Source organism: Panthera tigris, chromosome C1, assembly GCF_018350195.1.
Source record: "Panthera tigris isolate Pti1 chromosome C1, P.tigris_Pti1_mat1.1, whole genome shotgun sequence".
NCBI classification, from domain to species: Eukaryota; Metazoa; Chordata; class Mammalia; order Carnivora; family Felidae; genus Panthera; species Panthera tigris.
In genome coordinates, this window is record NC_056667.1 from 95725736 (window position 1) to 95744051 (window position 18316).

Consider the following 18316-nt stretch of genomic DNA (forward strand, 5'->3'; position numbering starts at 1 on the left):
ATCACTTACATATAACACACAGTGTTCATCAGAACAAGTGCCCTCATTAATGCCCATCACCCATTTAACTCATCCCCCCCACCTCCCCTCCAGCATCCCTCGATTAGTTCTCTATAGTTAAGAGTCTTTTATGGTTTGTCTCCCTCTTTGTTTTTATCTTACTTTATTTTTCCTTCCCTTCCCCTATGTTCATCTGTCTCGTTTCTTATATTCTATATATGGTATTTTTCTTTCTCTGACTTATTTCACTTAGCATAAAACCCTATAGTTCCATCCATGTCATTGCAAATGATAAGATTCATTCTTCGTGAAGGCTGAGTAATACTCCATTGTGTATATATACCACATCTTCTTTACCCATTCATCAGTGGATGGACATTTGGACTCTTCCCATAACTTGTCTATTGTTGATAGTGCTGCTCTAAACATAGGAATGCATGCACTCCTTTGAATCTGTATTGTTGCATCCTTTGTATCAATACTTAGTGGTGCAATTGCTGGGTTGTAGAGTAGTTTTATTTTTAGTTTATTCAGGAATCTCCATACAGTTTTCCAGAGTGGCTATACCAGTTGGCATTCCCACCAACAGTGTAAGAGGATTCCCCTTTCCTCACATCCTCAACAGCGTCTGTTGTTTCCTGAGTTATTAATTTTAGCCATCCTGACAAATGTCAGGTGGTATCTTATTGTGGTTTTGATTTGTATTTCCCTGATGATGAGTGATGTTGAACATTTTTTCATGTGTCTGTTAACCATTTGCATGTCTTCTCTGGAGAAATGTTTGTTAATGTCTTCTGCCCATTTTTTTTTTTCTTTTTGAGAGAGAGAGAGAGAGAGAGAGAGAGTGTGAGCAAGTGGGGGAGGGGCAGAGAGAGAGGAAGACAGAGGATCTGAAGCGAGCTCTGCATGGACAGCAGAGAGCCCAATGTTGAACTTGAACTCACGAACCATGAGACTGTGACCTGAGCTGAAGGCAGACCCTTAACCAACTGAGTCACCCAGGTGCCCCATCTTCTGCCCATTTCTTAATAGGATTATTCATTTTTTTGGGTGTTGAGTTTGATAAGTTCTTTATAGATTTTGGATACTAGCCCTTTATCCAATGTGTCATTTGCAAATATCTTCGTCCATTCCATAGGTTGCCTTTTAGTTTTGTTGATTGTTTCCTTTACTGCACAGAAGTTCCAATAGTTCACTTTTGCTTTTGTTTCCCTTGTCTCCAGAGGCATGTCTAGTAAGAAGTTACTACAGTTGAGGTCAAAGAGGTTGCTGCCTGTGTTCTCCTCTAGGATTCTGATGGTTTCCTGTCTCACATTTAGGTCTTTCATCTGTTTTGAATTTATTTTTGTATATGGTGTAAGAAAGTGGTCCAGTTTCATTCTTCTGCATGTCGCAGTCCAGTTTTCCCAACACCATTGTTGAAGAGACTGTCTTTTTTCCATTGGATATTCTTTCCTAAGAAGCAGTCAGTTTTAAGGTATATTTTAGATTTGCTGATGGACTGGATATGGGGTAAGAGTTGGGAGCAGATGGACAATAAAGGGAAAGGGAAGACTCAAAGAGAAGTCTTAAATTTCTGGTTTTAGATTAAAAAAAAATTGTGGTAAAATATACATAACATAAAATTGACCATTTCAACCATTTTTAAGTCACAGTTCAGTGTCATTAAGTACATTTGTGTTGTTTTGGGACTATCAGCACTACCCATCTCCAGAAGTTTTTCATCATCCCAACTGAAACTTAGTATCTATTAAACAAGAACTCCCTATCTCCTCCTCTCCCCCAGCCTCTGACAACCACCATTTTATTTTCTGTCCCTATGAATTTGACTACTTTAGGTACCTCATGTAAATGGAATTAATGATATTTATTTTTTTTTGTGACTGGTTTTTATTTCACTTAGTATGTCTTCAAGTTTCATCCATGTTGTAGCATGTGTCAGAATTCCCTTCCTTTTCAAGGCTGAATAATATTGCATTGAGTGTATATAATACATTTTCTTTATCCATTCATCTGTTGATGGTCACTTGGGTTGCTTCCACCTTTTGGTTACTGTGAATAATGCTGCTATGACCATGGGTGTGCAAATATGTCTTCAAGTCCTTGCTTTTTTTGTTTTTTAAAGAATCATCTTTTTTCTTTTAAAAATACTTATTTATTTATTTATTAAAAAAATTTCTTTTAAATGTTTATTTATTTTTGAGAGACAGAGAGAGACAGAGCATGAGTGGGAGAGGGACAAAGGAAGAGGGAGACACAGAATCCGAAGCAGGCTCCAAGCTCTTAGCTGTTGGCACAGAGCCTGACGCACGGCTCGAACTCCCAAGCCGTGAGATCATGACCTGAGCCGAAGTCAGATGCTTAATTGACTGAGCCACCCAGGCACCCAGAAAAATATTTATTTATTTTTGAGACAGAGAGAGAGAGAGAGAGAGAGCAGGGAAGGGGCAGAGAGAGAGGGAGACAGAGAATTCCAAGCGGACTCCAAGCTGTTAGCACAGAGCCCATCACGGGGCTTGAACCCATGAATTGCAAGATCATTACCTGAGCTAAAATCAAAAGTCAGATGCTTAACCGACTGAGCCACCCAAGTGCCCCTATTGTTTATATTTTTGAGGAAATGCCATACCATTTTCCATAGTAGCTGCACCATTTTATATTCCCACCAACAGTGCAGAAGAGTTCCAATTTCATATCACTCTTTATTTATTTTATTTTATTTTATTTTATTTTATTTTATTTTATTTATGTTATTTTATGTTATTTTATGTTATTTATTTTATTTATTATTTACTCTATAATAGCCATCCTGATGGGTATGAGGTGGTATCTCACTGTGTTTTGATTTGCATTTCCTTAATGATTAGGAATGTTGAGCATTTTTTCATGTGCTTATTGACCATTGTATATCTTCTTTAAAAAAAAAATTTTTTTAATGTTTATTTTATTTTTGAGAGAGACAGAGCGTGAGTGTGGGAGGGGCAGAGAGAAAGGGAGACACAGAATCTGAAGCAGGCTCCAGGCTCTCAGCTGTCAGCACAGAGTCCGGACACGGAGCTCAAACCCACGAACTGGTGAGATTATGACCTGAGCTGAAGTTGGATGCACAACCGACTGAGCCACCCAGGTGCTCTGTATGTCTTCTTTGGAGAAGTATCTAAGTCCTTTGCCCATTTTTCAAAAAAATTTTTTTTTGCATTATTGCATTGCAGGAGTTCTTTATACATTCTGGATATTAACCCTTTATGAGATACATGATTTACAAATACTTTCTCCCATTCCAAACATTGTCTTTTCACTCTGTTGCTAGGATCCTTTGCTACACAAAAGTTTTTAATGTTGATGAAGCTCAATTTATCTGTTTTTTTCTGGCTTTATATTTTGCATCAATGAGTAATCATTATTATTTCTTCTTTGCTTTTGCAGGAAAAGGAGATAGAGGAAGGAAGAGATGGAAGGAGACAAATGCATTCTAAATAGATTTGTGCTTATTCAGTAAGAGAAGCAGGTGAAGTTTTTTATTTCACTTTTTAAAAATTAAGCTTTTAATTTTAATCCCAGTATATTTAACGTACAACGTAATGTTAGTTTTAGGCATGCAATGTAATGATTCAATACTTCCAAGCAACACCCGGTGCTCATCACAGCAAATGCACTCCTTAATCCGCATCATGTATTTAACCCATTCCCCTCCCCCCTCTCCTCTGGTAACCATCAGTTTGTTCTCTGTAGTTAAGAGTCTGCTTCTTGGTTTGCCTTTCTCTCTTTTTTTTTCATTTGCTCATTTGTTTTGTTTCTTAAATTCCACATTTGAATGAAATCATATGGTATTTGTCTTTCTCTGACTTACTTTGCTTAGCATTATACTCTCCAGCTCCATCCATGTTGTTGCAAATGGCAAGATTTCATTCTTTTTTATGGATGAATAACATTATATATGTATATATATGTGTGTGTGTATCATATGATAATATCACATCATATTTTATTCATCCAGTCATCTCCAGATGGACACTTGGGCTGCTTCCATAATTTGGCTATTGTAGATAATGAGAAGTAGTGAAGTTAACAATAATTTATTCAGTAACAAATATTCATTTACAATCTCTTATATTCCTGACACTGCACTTAGCACCAGGGAGATAAAATGAGTATGGGGATTTCTTACTTAGCGGGAGGACAACCAGAAAAAATTTTCAGCACAATGGGATGTAATTAATATATATGAATATATAGAGGAATGCCATGGACTGTGGTTGAAAAATGGAAGTGGAAACCACTAAATGTCTAGAATAGTCAGAGAAATCTTTAAAGAGGGAGAACATAGAAGGAGAGTAAGAAATGTCTAGCCAGAGAAAGTGGGAAAGGACAACCTGTAGAAGGAACAGCATGTACAAGTAAGTATAGACATGCGTGGCCCAATTTATGAAAGGAAAATAATTTCCTGTGGCTGGAATATGGAGAAGATGGTGAGGAGGTAATGGGAAATGTGGGAGGTAGTTAGTCTGGGCCCTAACTGTGGAATCTTCAATGGTAGAAACAAGAATTTGGAATTCAATATTACAGTCAATGGGAAGTCATTAATTAAAAAAAATATTTTTTCCTGTTTTCTGAAATAATCCATTTTCATTATAAAACATTGGGGGGAAATATCAAAAACAAAATAAAAACCACTGGGAACATAAAAAAAATTTTTTTAAGATTTTATTTTTAAGTAATCTCTATACCCAATGTGAGGCTTGAACTCACAACCCCAAGATCAGGAGTCACATGCTTTACTGAGCCAGCCAGGCTCAAATGTTTCTATGTAGGGAGAAGCTAACAACATACCTATATCAGTATTCTTTGGAAAAATAGTTCTGACAGAGGGGAGAAATGGAGGACAGGAGATGAGTTCAGAAGTTATTGCATTAATACCCATAGAGAGAGAAAAGTCTGAACAGAGACAAGAGTAGTGTGGATGGAGAGGTGGGGAAAGATCTCAGACACTCCTTAGGAGAAATCAATAGAGCCCAGTGACTGACTGGATGTGGGAGGAAAGAAAGAGGGGAAAGTGTGAGTAACTTTGGGATCTCTAGTTTAGGAGAACAGAATTGGCCAGATTAGTTAGCTATGACTTAGCAAAGAGCAAAGTCCTGAGATAAGGGGAGATGGGGCAGCTAAATTTTAAGGGATGGTGTTTATACAAAAGTCTGGTGTTTATAGAAACATCTGCAACAAGGGATCCAAAGTGAGCCATTTTCTTTAGGAGTCTGGAGTTGGGGTATTCTTAGCTTATGGGCACACTGAATTCTAAAAACTCTGCTCAGGTACTTGGCACCCAAGGATTAATTAGACAGTTTTAGGACAATAAATATAAAAACTCTTTATTCCATTGTTAATGAGAAACAGGTCATTAAACTTTATTAAAAACATATTTAGTAAAGTTGGGCATATGGGCTTATTCTATGATTCTTTTTATTGCTGTAAAGTAAAAATTCATACTAAAAGCTTTTTTTTAAGTTTATTTATTTTGAAAGAGAGAGAGAGAGAGTGGGGAAGGGGCAGAGAGAGAGGGGGAGAAAGAGAATCCCAAGCAGGCTCCACACCATCAGCACAGAGCCGGATGTGGGACGCAAACTCACCAACCATGAGATCATGACCTGAGCAGAAGTCAAGAGTTGGACGCTCACCCAACTGAGCCACCCTGGCGCCTCCATACTAAAAGTTTAAAAAGAAAAAAATTTAGGTCATTTTATCAAGTAGGGAGTAAAATAATGTCATCATCTATTCACATATCATACATTTATTGAGTGTCTATTATATGCCAGGTACTGTGCTAGCCTGTATGGGGAATACAGAGGTATATAAGACGCACATATGTGCTATATAAGAATGGTAAAAAATAATGTGCAGGAGGAATTAAGGGCTGGGAGGGACTCCTGGATGGTGTAACCTGTACAATTTATTGGAGAGGACACAGGATAGAGAGCATGATTTTCTATCATGCCCAAAGAGAAGCTCTGAAACTATAATCCAGAGAGGTACTAAGATACTCCTGCCTATGCCCAATTTCTTAGTGGAGGTTGTGAAGCATGTTCAACAGCCAGGGAAGGGAGACTAAGAGTGAGTTTCACCCTGCTGTCTTGGTTTTAAAAGTTTAGTTTAGATTGGAGCAATGGATATGTCTTTGATTCCAAGAAATATTTCAATTTTAAAAATGGAAAAAGGGTTTTAAAAGCATAGTTGTGACTCCAAACCTGCCATGGAAAGATTGATTTCAGTTACTTTCTAAGGCAACAGTATGACCTAGGCATTCTGCCTTTTTTTTTTTTAACCTGCTCAGTCTTTTAATTCGTAAAAGTCAGAAAACCTATAATAATGCCAGCCTGCCTCTGTCTCCAGATAACTGGTATTGAAATAGAAATAACAAATCCAAAATGGAGTCACTTGTGCTAAGCCCCATATCAGCAAACTAAGATTAAATACCTAGCCTAATTTCAGTTTCAACCTCTCCCAGGACTGTGACTTTTAATCAGTCAGTCTGGAATTACCTGGTCAGCACTAGTGAGGTAATGTGCCTGTTAGATCCCACTTTCCCCCTAAAGGAGGGTGACCTTTTGCTAGAAACTTGCTTTTTCTGCTAACTTCTGCCTACAAAGCCTTCCATTTTGTACAGCTTCTCAGAGCTCTTTTTAACTTCCTAGGTGGGATGCATCCTCGTTCATGAATGTTGTATAAAGCCAACTAGACCTTCAAATTTACTCAGTTGAATTTTTCCTTTTTTTTTTTTTTTTAACATTTATTTATTTTTGAGAGAGAAAGAGAGCAAGCACGAGTGGGGGAGAGGCAGGGAGAGAGACACACACACAGACACACAGACTTGCTTTTCTGAATGTGAGGATATAGGACAGCTTCGCTGAAACAGAAGACTATTTTCCTTAGAGACATGCCTTGCAGGTGCAGTCCCATCAACATTTCTTAAACTCCAAGCAAAACAGAAGCTGGAGGTACACAGATGAATAAACAGGGCCTCTGCCTTCAGGAGCTTAGGGGTCCAGCAACCAGTAGTGATAACACGCTTCGAGTTAAAAGGAGTTGCCGCCCACTTGCAGGACTGCAGGAGCTGCAGACAAGCAGGAGCGGGCAGCGGTGGCCCCAGCTGGGCTCTGGAGGCCAATGCCAGGTGGAAGTTCCAGGGCCCTTTCAGTGCTCGCAAGTTGGAAGGTAGCCCTTGTATCATTCCCCTTGGAGTCCAGAAAAAAGATCCTTTTCTATTACTATAGTAGATATCCCTCAAATCAGGACTTGGGACTCGCAGAGCTTTAGCCGCTCTTCCTCTTAAGGAGCCACTGCGCCCTCCAGTGGAGGACCAGCGGCGGAACCCCAGTGAGGCGCTGCAAAGTGACGGACACCTTAAAGTCGTCCTTAAGAAACTCCCAGTCACTGGCTCCACCTCCTCGCGGAGTCCCGCCCCCGACGCGACCTCTTTGTGTGGCACCGATTGGTTGGCTCTTGTGCGTGAAGACGTTGCGTCGCGGGGCGGGGCGGAGGAGCGTTGTCCGTAGGGCTTCAGCCGTGTGTCCTCGGCCGCCGCCCCCACTGCTGCGCCGTATCCGCCCCTCTTTTCCCTTTAGAGGGTACAGGCGACAGCTGGGCCCTGGGGTGGCAGCGTAGCCACCAAACGTCTCCGCCAAGCTGTCTCTTCTAGCTGGCGGTTCTTCTCGGCTGGGTCCAGGTCGGGGGGAAAATGGCGCCGGCGCCCCAAGGCGTCCGGGAGGAGCCGCTGCTGGATTGTCGGTCCGGACCACTTTCCCGGCTCCTCTTCCTCGCCCAGGCTGTCCTCCTTTTGCTGCCGGCCGCTCGGGCAGGTCTCTGCCCCGCGCCCTGCTCCTGCCGCATCCCTCTGCTGGACTGCAGTCGCAGGAAACTACCAGCGCCGAGCTGGAGGGCGCTGTCGAGCCCGCTGCCCCCCGACACTGCCAGCCTGTGAGTAGAGTTGCCGGGCGGGGATCCAAAGGAAAGGGAGCTCCCTCTCCAAGGGGACAGGAGGGAGACACAGTTGGATGAAGGTCGCGGTTGCGAATTGAAGTACTCAAGAAAAATGCCATTATACTGTTGTGAACTTTTTTTGAGGTGGTGTGGGAGCCTAAAAACCCTGGAGTTAAGGTTATGAAAATTAGCACGAAAACCAGGGTTAAGATTCTTGGGGCCAGGGAGTTTGTGATTCCTGCACTGGGGAGGAGTTGGAAAGGGGATATTGTTAAGGGCTCACTGGACCTGGGCACCGACCTTGACTCTGGATAGTTGGGGATCCTCGCCCACTTTGGGCTGCATCATCCAGTGTGTAACTCAACTTGAATGCTCCCCAGGTACGTGATTTGATAACCACGATCGCCAATGACATAAGAATGGTCCTTTTGTCCCTAGTTCGCATTTGCACATTTGGTGCCATAGTTTTGATACTTAACAGGGTTAAAACATCATGGCTTAGGAGGTCCAATACTTTGAGCAAATACCTTTATAAGTAGCATTTTTAAAATCTGATTCAGGATTCACTGTAAAGAAGGGAAGGAGTATTCTTTCCCTAATCATGTGTTACTTGAATTGTTTTCAGTGCATTTCTTTGTGGCAAAGAACCTAGAAATCAGTTCTCTTTGTTTATGCGTGACAAACAAGTACAGTGATTGGATTAATTCTTCTGGAGACTCCACTGCTGAGTGCTCATCTTGACAGGCCTGTGTTAGACAGTGGCACCTGGAGAGCTCATTAGTCTGAGTCAGCCTGGTGGCATTAGGAGCAACAGTAGGTATTAAATGCTGCAATTACGGGGTTTCTTAACCACTAACATACAGTTATTTCTCTGCTGCTAACTGAGCACCGAATTTATTAATTGACAGACTTCTAATAGAGTCTAAAATAGTCTCTAAAAGGAGTGTTACAAAAAAGTATAGTTAGAGGTGCAATTAAAATATGAGGGACTATTTGGATTTTCCTTGGAAGTAGAATACAAATAGATCTCTCTGCTGCTGTTTAGACTAATTAGACATTTACAAATAGGTTAAGATAGATAGGAAGGAAAGCTATTTCAGGAATTCTTTGAGAAAACTAAGGTAACTTAAATAACCAAATGTCATAGTAGCATAGACCTGTCATAAAATAAGATGTTTCTGTTGTTTTTATGATAGTGGCATCTGTAGCTAATTCTGGTTCTGTTGACCCAGATTAAATTTAAAAATTGATATTGGTGAGCAGCATAATCTGAATTGAACCTAGCACAGCATTTTTGTAATGCAGCAAGTGCCTCTTTCTAAGAAATTCTTGGAACAGCTACCTGATTATCTGGTGCAGGTTTAAAACCAACACAACTTTATTTAGCTGTAATTGAAAAAAATGTGGCTTACTTTTAAGATTCTCCATTGGTAGGTAAACAATAATTAGGAATAGTTTTATGTAAGGTACAATTAGTTTGTGTTTGGGTTTGATTTCTGTGTAATCTAGACAAATTTGCTAAAGCCAAATGACATCCCCAAATTTTAAATGTCCTATAATGAAATTGACATTTTCAGTTGAAGTAAAATGCCTTGGAGAGCAATTCTGTTGTAGAAGTGTAATTGGATGGAAGTCTTACATTAGCAGAACAGCTCTTGGAATATTAAAAGATGGCATTGTGCTGTTTTAAACTGAGAAATGTAACATCTTCAGTAATTGCTTTCAGCTATAAAACCACCAGGTACACATGGGGTTTTTTTTAATGTAATTTTGAATGTTCAAAGTAGACATAATGCTGTAATTACATAAGTGATTCAGACTCAAATGCTGAAACTTGTGGCCATCATCAAAAAGATTATAGATGAAATCCATTAATCTTGGTTTTTGAAATATGCATGTATCTGTCCCTGGTTCCTAGTACAGAGTTCCTGAAACTCTTGTAATTTGCTAAATGACAAGAGCTCTACAAGCATCTTCTGTTCTAACCCTTAGGTCTTTGACTAATTCCTGACACAGGGCTCCTAAATCCCTTGGTATTTCCTGGGTGATAGGAGTGTCTTTTGGCTTAATGAGGTGACTCTTGGTAAGTTCCTGGATAGATGGGGTCAGTCCCCAGAAAGACCAAGCCATGATTAGAAGCTTGGAACTTTCAGCCCTGTCCCAATTCTCCTGGAAGGGCAGAGGGGCTTAATAATTGCTTGTGCCTGTATGATTAAGCCTTCGTAAAATCCCAAAAGTGTGGACTTTGAAGAGCTTCTAGGATGGTGAACATGTCTACATGCTGAGAGAGTGGCACACCCCAACTTTACAGGGACAGAAACTCCTGTGCCAGACCATTCCAGATCTCACCTTATGTATCTCGTCTGGCTGTTCATCTGTGTTCTTTACCATATCCTTTCTTATGTAATAAACCAGTAAACGTAAGTAAGTGTTTTCCTAAGTTCTGTGAACTGTTCTAGCAAGTGATTCAATCAGTGAGGGGGTCTTGGGAACCTCCCAATTGTAACCAAGTCAGACAAGTTGTAGGTAACATGGAGACCCACTTCTTGTGATTGGTGTCTGAAGTGGGGGACAGTCTTATGAGACTGAGCTCTTAGGTCATGAGGTCTGTAACTCTGGTTAGTGTCAGAATTGAATTGAATTGCAGCTGGTGTCTAGAATTGGTTGGTGTGGGAGAAAAAAACCCCACATGTCTGGTGTCAGGAGTATTATAGGTGGAATAAAAGGAAGAAACAGGTGACAAAAGCTCTTCACTTGAGGCTTTAGTCAGGCTTCTGAACCTTTCCTAGGCCATATGTACACATCCTTGTAAAATGCGGTTTTAGCAAGAACCTTGCTAAGTCAGTTTAGCAAGAAGCACTCCCCCTTGATACCTAATTGGGTTCCTCCTTCTACACCATCGTAAAGGTGATGTCTGAATGCCCTGGCCTATCTTCAGCAAGAATCCTGTTGGAGCCCCCTGGCCCCTCATGTTTCCTCTTAATAGTTTTCCATTCATTGACCCCACCCTTCACCTTAGCTATAAGATTCCTCTTGCCCATGCAGTGTTCAGGGTTGAGTCCAATCTCCTTCCCCTACTACAAAATTTCATAGCCTCACCATCCCCCAAAGTCTTCCTTACCATGCTTCAACAAGTATCATTGAATATTTTTTTCCTTTTAACAGTTTTGGTGCCACAAACTGGATAGGATCAGATTCATCATTGGACCCCCAGAACTCTCACCCAGGACCCTAAGTGTGTACCTTTGAAAGCTTTATCTTCACTCCTGACTGATTGATCGGGGATCCATTGGTGAGTCCGACTCCTGAACCATTGCTCCGGACAAATGTCCGTGGAAGCTGGTAAGGACAGATTTTGATTCTTAACAGTCTGAGTATACCCTAGAAAATGGGATAGAGTCCCAGATAAACACAGGCTGGAGACTGGGTTAGAGTCCCATGTTTGTCCCCTGTAAGAGGCTCAGTTAGAGTACCAGGCAAACAGCTGTTTGTAAGAAGCTAGGTTAGAGTCCTAGGCTTCTTCGTTTGAAAGCTGCCTATCAGTCTGTAAATCTCTTATTCCTGGCTCTTTTTTCCCTGAATGAGGATTATTCTCTGATTCTCTAGACTGGAAATCTCTTCTTTTTTTTTCTTTTCCTTAACTCCTTGCACTGGAAGTCTGTCTTCCTGGCTCTCTATAACACCTCATACGTTTCTTTGTTGGATCCTGCCTCTTCTGTGGGAACTTCTCAGTTGACTCAAATACTCTTCTTGAACCCCTACTAACTATGTTTTCTGCCAGTGCTGTCTACTTCCATTCCTGTTGGCATGCTTTTGCTGAGAATAATACAGAACTTCATTGGCCTCTTTTGAGCCCCAGAATGGCTTTTCTTTTTTTTTTTTGAATTTTTTTTTTTTAATGTTTTATTTATTTTTGAGACAGAGAGAGACACAGCATGAGCAAGGAAGGGGCAGAGAGAGAGGGAGACACAGAATGTGAAGCAGGCTCCAGGCTCTGAGCTGTCAGCACAGAGCCCAACGCGGGGCTCGAACTCACGAACTGTGAGATCATGACCTGAGCCGAAGTCGGACGCTTCACCAACTGAGCCACCCAGGCGCCCCCAGAATGGCTTTTCAGAGAGCTCTCCCTTCCCATTGTTGCTCCTCCTTCTTCCTTTTACCACCTTCAGTCTTCCCTCCAGTTCTGTTGAATCCTTTCTTAGATCCCCTTCCAAATTCCTTCCTCCTCTCTACGCCCGTCAGAACTTTTTCCACTTCAGTCTTTATAGTCACTTGAATTTTGGGCCCCTTGCCCTCCACTGGGGACTCTCAGGGGATTTAGGGGCCCCCAAAAGCAACTACTTGAGCTGGAAAGGAAAAAGACTAATTGAAAATAGACTGGAAATTGGCCAGTTGGATGGGTTTTGGAGATATCCAGACAGCTGCTAGACGTCTTCCTTGGTCACCCACTTCCTTGGTCACCCACCCACTTATTTGGTCCACAGCCTCCATAAAATTACATATCAGTGCAAGGGAAGGTCGTTTTTTTTGTTGTTGTTTTTTTTTTCTTTTAAAATGTTTATTTTTGAGAGAGAGCACGCACTTGTGGGGGTAGGGCAGAGAGAGAGAGAGAGAGAGAGAGAGAGAGAGAGAGAGAGACAGAAAGCCCAAAGTAGGCTCCGAGCTTCAGCGCAGAGCCTGATGAGGGGCTTAAACTCACAAACATGAGGTCATGACCTGAGCCGAAGTTGGATGTTTAACTCACTGAGCCACCCAGGTGCCTGCAAGGGAAGATGTTAAAGGTGGTCTTTACACAATTGGTAAACAAGTAACATTAATATGGCCTGACATTTTCCAGAAACACAATTTGTATTAAAATAGAAAGTGGTGGGCACCTGAGTTGCTCAGTTGGTTAAGCATCTGAGCATGGCTTAGGTCATGATCTCACGGTTTATGAGTTCGAGCCCTGCGTCAGGCTCTGTGCTGACAGCACAGAGCCTAGAGCCTGTTTCGGATCCTGTGTCTCCCTCTCTTTCTGGCCCTCACTCCCGCATGAGTGCGCTCTCTCTCCCTCTCTCTCTCAAAAATAAATAAAACAAAAAAATTAAAAAAAAATAGTGGAGAAAAGGCAAGAACTAATTATTTTATATAAACCAGTGAATTTGTATTACTATGTTTTACTAACGCATGGCTAAAATTTTAGATTGAAAACAATAGCTCTCTATTTGTGTCTGTATGTATGTGTGTTTACGTGTATATATGTATGTGTCTTGTAGATGTGTTGTATTTTTTACACCTTTGGATGGTATTACCAAATTACTTTATAAAATCCCTTAAAAAGGAGCTCTGTTCAAGCTGCCTTAGAGATAAATGGGCAGTTATATAAATTAAGTATTCCTGAATTAAGTTCACATGATTTGGGATAATTTTTTTTTTTGTAAATAAAGCTATTTTGAAAATCGTTGGTAAAATAAAAACAGGAATGTCTTCAGAGTTGTCAGCATTAAATATAATACAGAAAATAATTTGTCTTCTACCTAAGCTTACTAGTCAAGTTTATGTAATCTCTACTAGGTATTTAAGATGATAAAATTATAATTCCAAACTAAGAATAAAACATACAATAAAAATGAACTGCTTGATATATGTTAAGCACTGCAGTTAAAAAAAAAAAAAGGTGGGGGGACAGACCGTGTATTTAATCTTTCTCGGTTTTTTACTTTTGTGATTCTTGCCTTCCATGCATATGTTATAAAAATAGTTAATAGGGAAATAGCTTGAGATGATGGCTAGTTTAGTTTGGTGTTACTATCTGCCTAAAATAAATGTAGGTCATTTCTAAGTAAGATAAACTGTTGAGACATTCATTACTGAACCTAAGTTTGGGTTTGTATTTTTGGTATCTTGTTTCTATGTGGTATAGAAACTAAGATACTTGGATCTCTAAGTAAACCTGTTGCTTGCCACATTGAAAAATTATATTGTGAGCAATCATGCTTCTAGCAATTGTGAAATTGTATATTCATAAATTTTCTAATCTACAGAATACTGATACATGACCGTACTTGTCTACTTCATAGTTTTCTCTGTAAAAGAAAGATTATTAATGGTTAAAACTTGTGATCAGTACATGTAGGTAGAACTACTAGAAACTGTAAGAATAAAGCAAAACAACTTTGTATGCAGAGTATGCAAGGTATGAAGAATGTGTTTTTGTTTAGGGAAAAAAAGTAATTTTATTCTAAGGCAGACTGGTTGTTCCACAGTAAGAAAAAAGCAAAAATATAGAACAAAAGCTGAATGGATATTAGAAAAATGGTTATAGATTTGCAGAACAGGAATTTTATGTGTGCTCAAGTTGCTAAGGTTAAATAAAATAGGTTTATTACTGATGTAAAGCTAGAATGTCAAAGTTTTTTTGAATTATTGATCTACTCTTATTAAGAAACTATAAAAAGATTTTCCTTCACCTATTATGTAATTTGCCTAGGAAACAAAGATTTTAATTAAAAATCCAATTAAAGTCCAATTGAAATGATTTTCTGTGCTTCTTGTGCTTATCAGGTTTTTGATTACTTTAAAAAATTGAGACTTATCAGTATTACAAAAACTAAAAATTTTTTTCCAACTGTGTAGCTTCCTATATTTGCCTTTGAAATCTTTTAATTGCCACTTTAAGTGAATAAGTATTATTCACAGTGACCTGTTATCTAAAGTGTTTAAAACATTTGACATTTTTGACAACTTCCCCAAATCAAATTCTAAATGGAATTTAAAAAAATATTTGTTTATTTTTGAGAGAGAGAGAGAGAGAGAGACAGGGAGAGACAGGGGAGGGGCAGAGAGAAAGGGAGAAAGAGGATCTGAAGCATGGTCCATGCCAACAGCAGAGAGCCTGATGTGGGTCTCGAACTCCTGAAACTGTGAGATCATGACCTGAGCCGAAGTCGAACTCTCAACCGACTGAGCCACCCACGAGCCCCCTAAATGGACTTTTCTTTGATCTCAAACTAACTTTGAGATATTCCAGAGGTCTCTGAAAATTTTCAAGGGATTTGTTGCTCACCCTATAAAAGAGAGATTTAAACTAATTAGGTTTGTTTGCAATGTTAGATGATTACATGGGAAACCTTGTCAAATAAGAAATGATGACAAACCTTCTTAGGTTATTTGTGTATGGATCCATGTTACTAATATTGGCATACCAGGAATGTTTGAGGTTCACAGTTGGTGTCCAGTTAGTATGTCAAAATACTGTGTGACAAGTTGTTGTTTTACTCTCCTTCCTCTCTGAGAGCACTTCCAGTAGGCGACAGGCAAGAATGCTCCATAATGGTATCGGTTGAATAATTTTAAGATCATGTATTGGACTGAGTTTCCAGAACCAGTGAAGAAGCTGATGGAGTCATAAAACTGCTAACCCAAGATCAAGCAGAATAAGAATTACGTGGGACTGAATGACCTGATTGAAGATGGTTATTATGACTCTTTGAAACAGTACTACTTCTGTAATGTTTTTCAGATTTAAAGAACTTTTTTTCCTCTTAAGCTGTCTGCAGCTTACAACAATCTGATTATACCTTTGTGAACAAAGATGAAACAATTACTTTTTCTCCTTATTCCTCTGGAATTTGGAAACTTGTAGTGAATACTCTTACTTTCACGATACTGTAGTTACTTGTGTAAGGTGAATAAGAATTTGTTCTTGTAACAAGATATAATTGGAAACATTGGTTTTATTACCAAGGTTTTGACTGGAATATTATATTTGAGAGTCACATGGATAGAATCTGGTTTAAGGGACTAAGGTTGTCTTCATGGAGCCAGTGCTCTTGGGAAGACTGGCCTGGTACCTGGCTTACAGGGTGCCCAGCCTTACAGGTAAGAATGGTCACTTCCTTGCAGGCCGAGGAGTCTCAGGATATCTTGGGGACCTCAAGGAAAGAGGAATTTACTCCTGTCTATAGGTATGGGAAGATAAAGTCTGGTGGCTACTTCCTGGATTGGCTTCCTAACCTCGAGAGGCTTTTAAATGTTTAATCTGAGATTTCCTTATGAAAAGTTCCAGCAAAGCAAACTCAGAAAGAGGTTGTGTGGTCAGTCACTATTCTTGGTGCACCTATGTAAAATAATCAGGACAAATCTAACGAGACCGGAATTCTTAGGTAAGGAAGAATTAAAAGGTTGACCATAGAAATTTTTTTTTTTTTTTTTTTGATTCAGTGCAAAACCCCTTGTGGGTTCTGTCTTGCACATTTTGCAAGTCCTTACCAAATACTCAACTCTGGTTTCCTGCAGTATCTGGCTATAATTTTCCAAACTAATGTTTCCAGTTTTTCTCCCACCCTCCTGACTTGGTATCACTGAGAACTAAAACTGCCCTTTTCCTGAAATCCTGCAAGCTGAAGCTGGGTCCTTGAAATAAACTTAAAAAAAAAAAAAAAAAAAATTACTACCGCATATCATACATGGGCACTTCTGTGCCTCCTGCTGTACGGACCATTCAAAGGTTCACCGGAACACCAAATGCCATCATCAGAGACATTCAGACTGCAAACTAGGAAAATTCTTCAGATGGTTATTGCCACCTTCACTCTTCCATTTAAAGTTGCTTCGAGCTCAAGTGGGAAAATCTCAACTCGCTAACCTCTGGACTCAGAAACTAGGTTTCTAATCTATTATTTTTTTGTTTTTCTGTGTTTTCGTAGAAAACTCCCCTCGTTAAATGCCTGACTACTAGCATCATTGAGCAGATAGATACCCTCTAATTCCAGGTCCCAACAGAAACTTCACTTGTTCCTTAATGAACAAAAGGCTACTGAATAAAAAAATAGACTTCTGTTGTTCAGAGGAAAGAGAGAATGCCTCTTTCCTTGAACAAGAGAGGGGACAGAGATTCTTTGCTTGGCCAAATTTTAGACTCCTGAACCATCTTCTGGGCTCATTTGTTTATGTCCTTGTAAAATGCAGTTTTAGCAAGAGCCCTGCTAAGTCATTTTAGCAAGAAGCCCTCACCCTTGATACCTGATTATCCTTGATACGTGATAAGGTTCCTTGTCTTCTGACATCCTCCAGGTGATGTCTCATCTCTCTGGCTTATCTTCAGCAATAAGCAGTTAGGTCTATTTATCCAGCACCTACCTTATCCCTGTTTTTCCTCTTAGTGATTTTCCATCCACTGATAATGGCTGACTACCCTGCTCCTTAGCTATAAATTCCCACTTGCCCATGCAGTATTTGGAGTTGAGCCCAGTCTCCTGTCACTGTAAAATGTCATTGCAGTAGTCCCTGTACCTGAAGAGATAACCTGCACTACCTTGAATAAAGTCTTCCTCACGAGGTGTTAACAAGTGTTGTTGAATATTTTTCCTTTTAACACAGTGAGTTCTTCTTAGACATTGGTGTCACAGAAGTGAGATTTACTAGAATGGCCCTGGCTTCTGGAAATCTGGTTTGGGAAGAGAAAGGGCAAAAGGATGGGGAATGTAGAACCATTGATTCCCAGGTGGCTTTGTGTCCACCTGTGGTATGGAGCAGAGGTTGTGGTGCTCCCAGATACTGAAAGTAAAAGTTACAAATGAAATTTAGAGATAGATCCGTTTCCCAGCACTTTGGTTCACTGGATGTGTAAGGAAATAGATGCTAATAAGGAAAAAGTGAAATGTTTAGTCCTTTGGTTATGGTTATTTGTAATAGCTAAAATGAAATTAGAATTCTGGGTCAGACCTTGATGCTAAACCGAGGTCAGATTTCAGCGAGTCTGAGTTTTGGTTACTAGCCTCAAAGCTGTCCCCCAGGGGAAAAATTATGCAAAGACAACAAAAAGTACCTCTAAGACCTCTGGTCACCAAGAAGGCTGTTGGTGTAGGGGGAGGTCAAAGCCAGGAAACTATTGAAACCGGGGAATATTGTATGAGGAGTTGTTTTTATTTTGTGGATCAGTAACACTAGCTTCCTGAACAACCTTTATTAAAGTGGATTGTGAGTGTAATTAACTTAGGTGTAGTTTCTGATTTTAAATGCTGCAGTGTGGAAGACCATGTTTGGGTTCAGGATAGGATCTACAGCTCACTATGGAACAATCACAGATAGGTATTTGTGATCCAGACACAAAGGAGGTTATTCCCGAGGGAACAGCCAGCTTGGTGGACTGGATAAAAGCTAGTGTAATGTCTTATTTATCCTGAGAATGGGGACTGCCCACCTTGCCTTGTAAATGCCAAGTGGAACATCCCCTATGAAGCAGATGGTATGTTTCATATACAAGCTATGTGGGATTATCTTTATAATAATTGGGATAATTCATCTGCTGAATATGTCTGTCACTCAGTTGATAGTGAATGTTGTGGCTAAGGGAAAGTCTCTC

At 40.0% G+C, this 18316-nt stretch overlaps 1 protein-coding gene across 5 annotated transcripts in view; it reads left to right on the plus strand.

Annotated features, from left to right (window-relative positions):
• The window catches only part of LRIG2 (leucine rich repeats and immunoglobulin like domains 2), a 162877-nt gene that overhangs the window by 91677 nt on the left and 52884 nt on the right, over window positions 1–18316 (plus strand). For 3 of the 5 annotated variants that reach the window (XM_042998214.1, XM_042998216.1, XM_042998215.1), the window contains one exon: window positions 3427–3495. In XM_042998214.1, the coding sequence (XP_042854148.1) occupies window positions 3452–3495 (44 nt within the window). In that variant the 5' untranslated portion in view covers window positions 3427–3451. Of the gene's footprint in view, window positions 1–3426; window positions 3496–7537; window positions 7969–11136; window positions 11314–18316 lie in introns of those variants that run through there. The other 2 variants (XM_042998219.1, XM_007076360.3) reach the window with 2 other exon arrangements.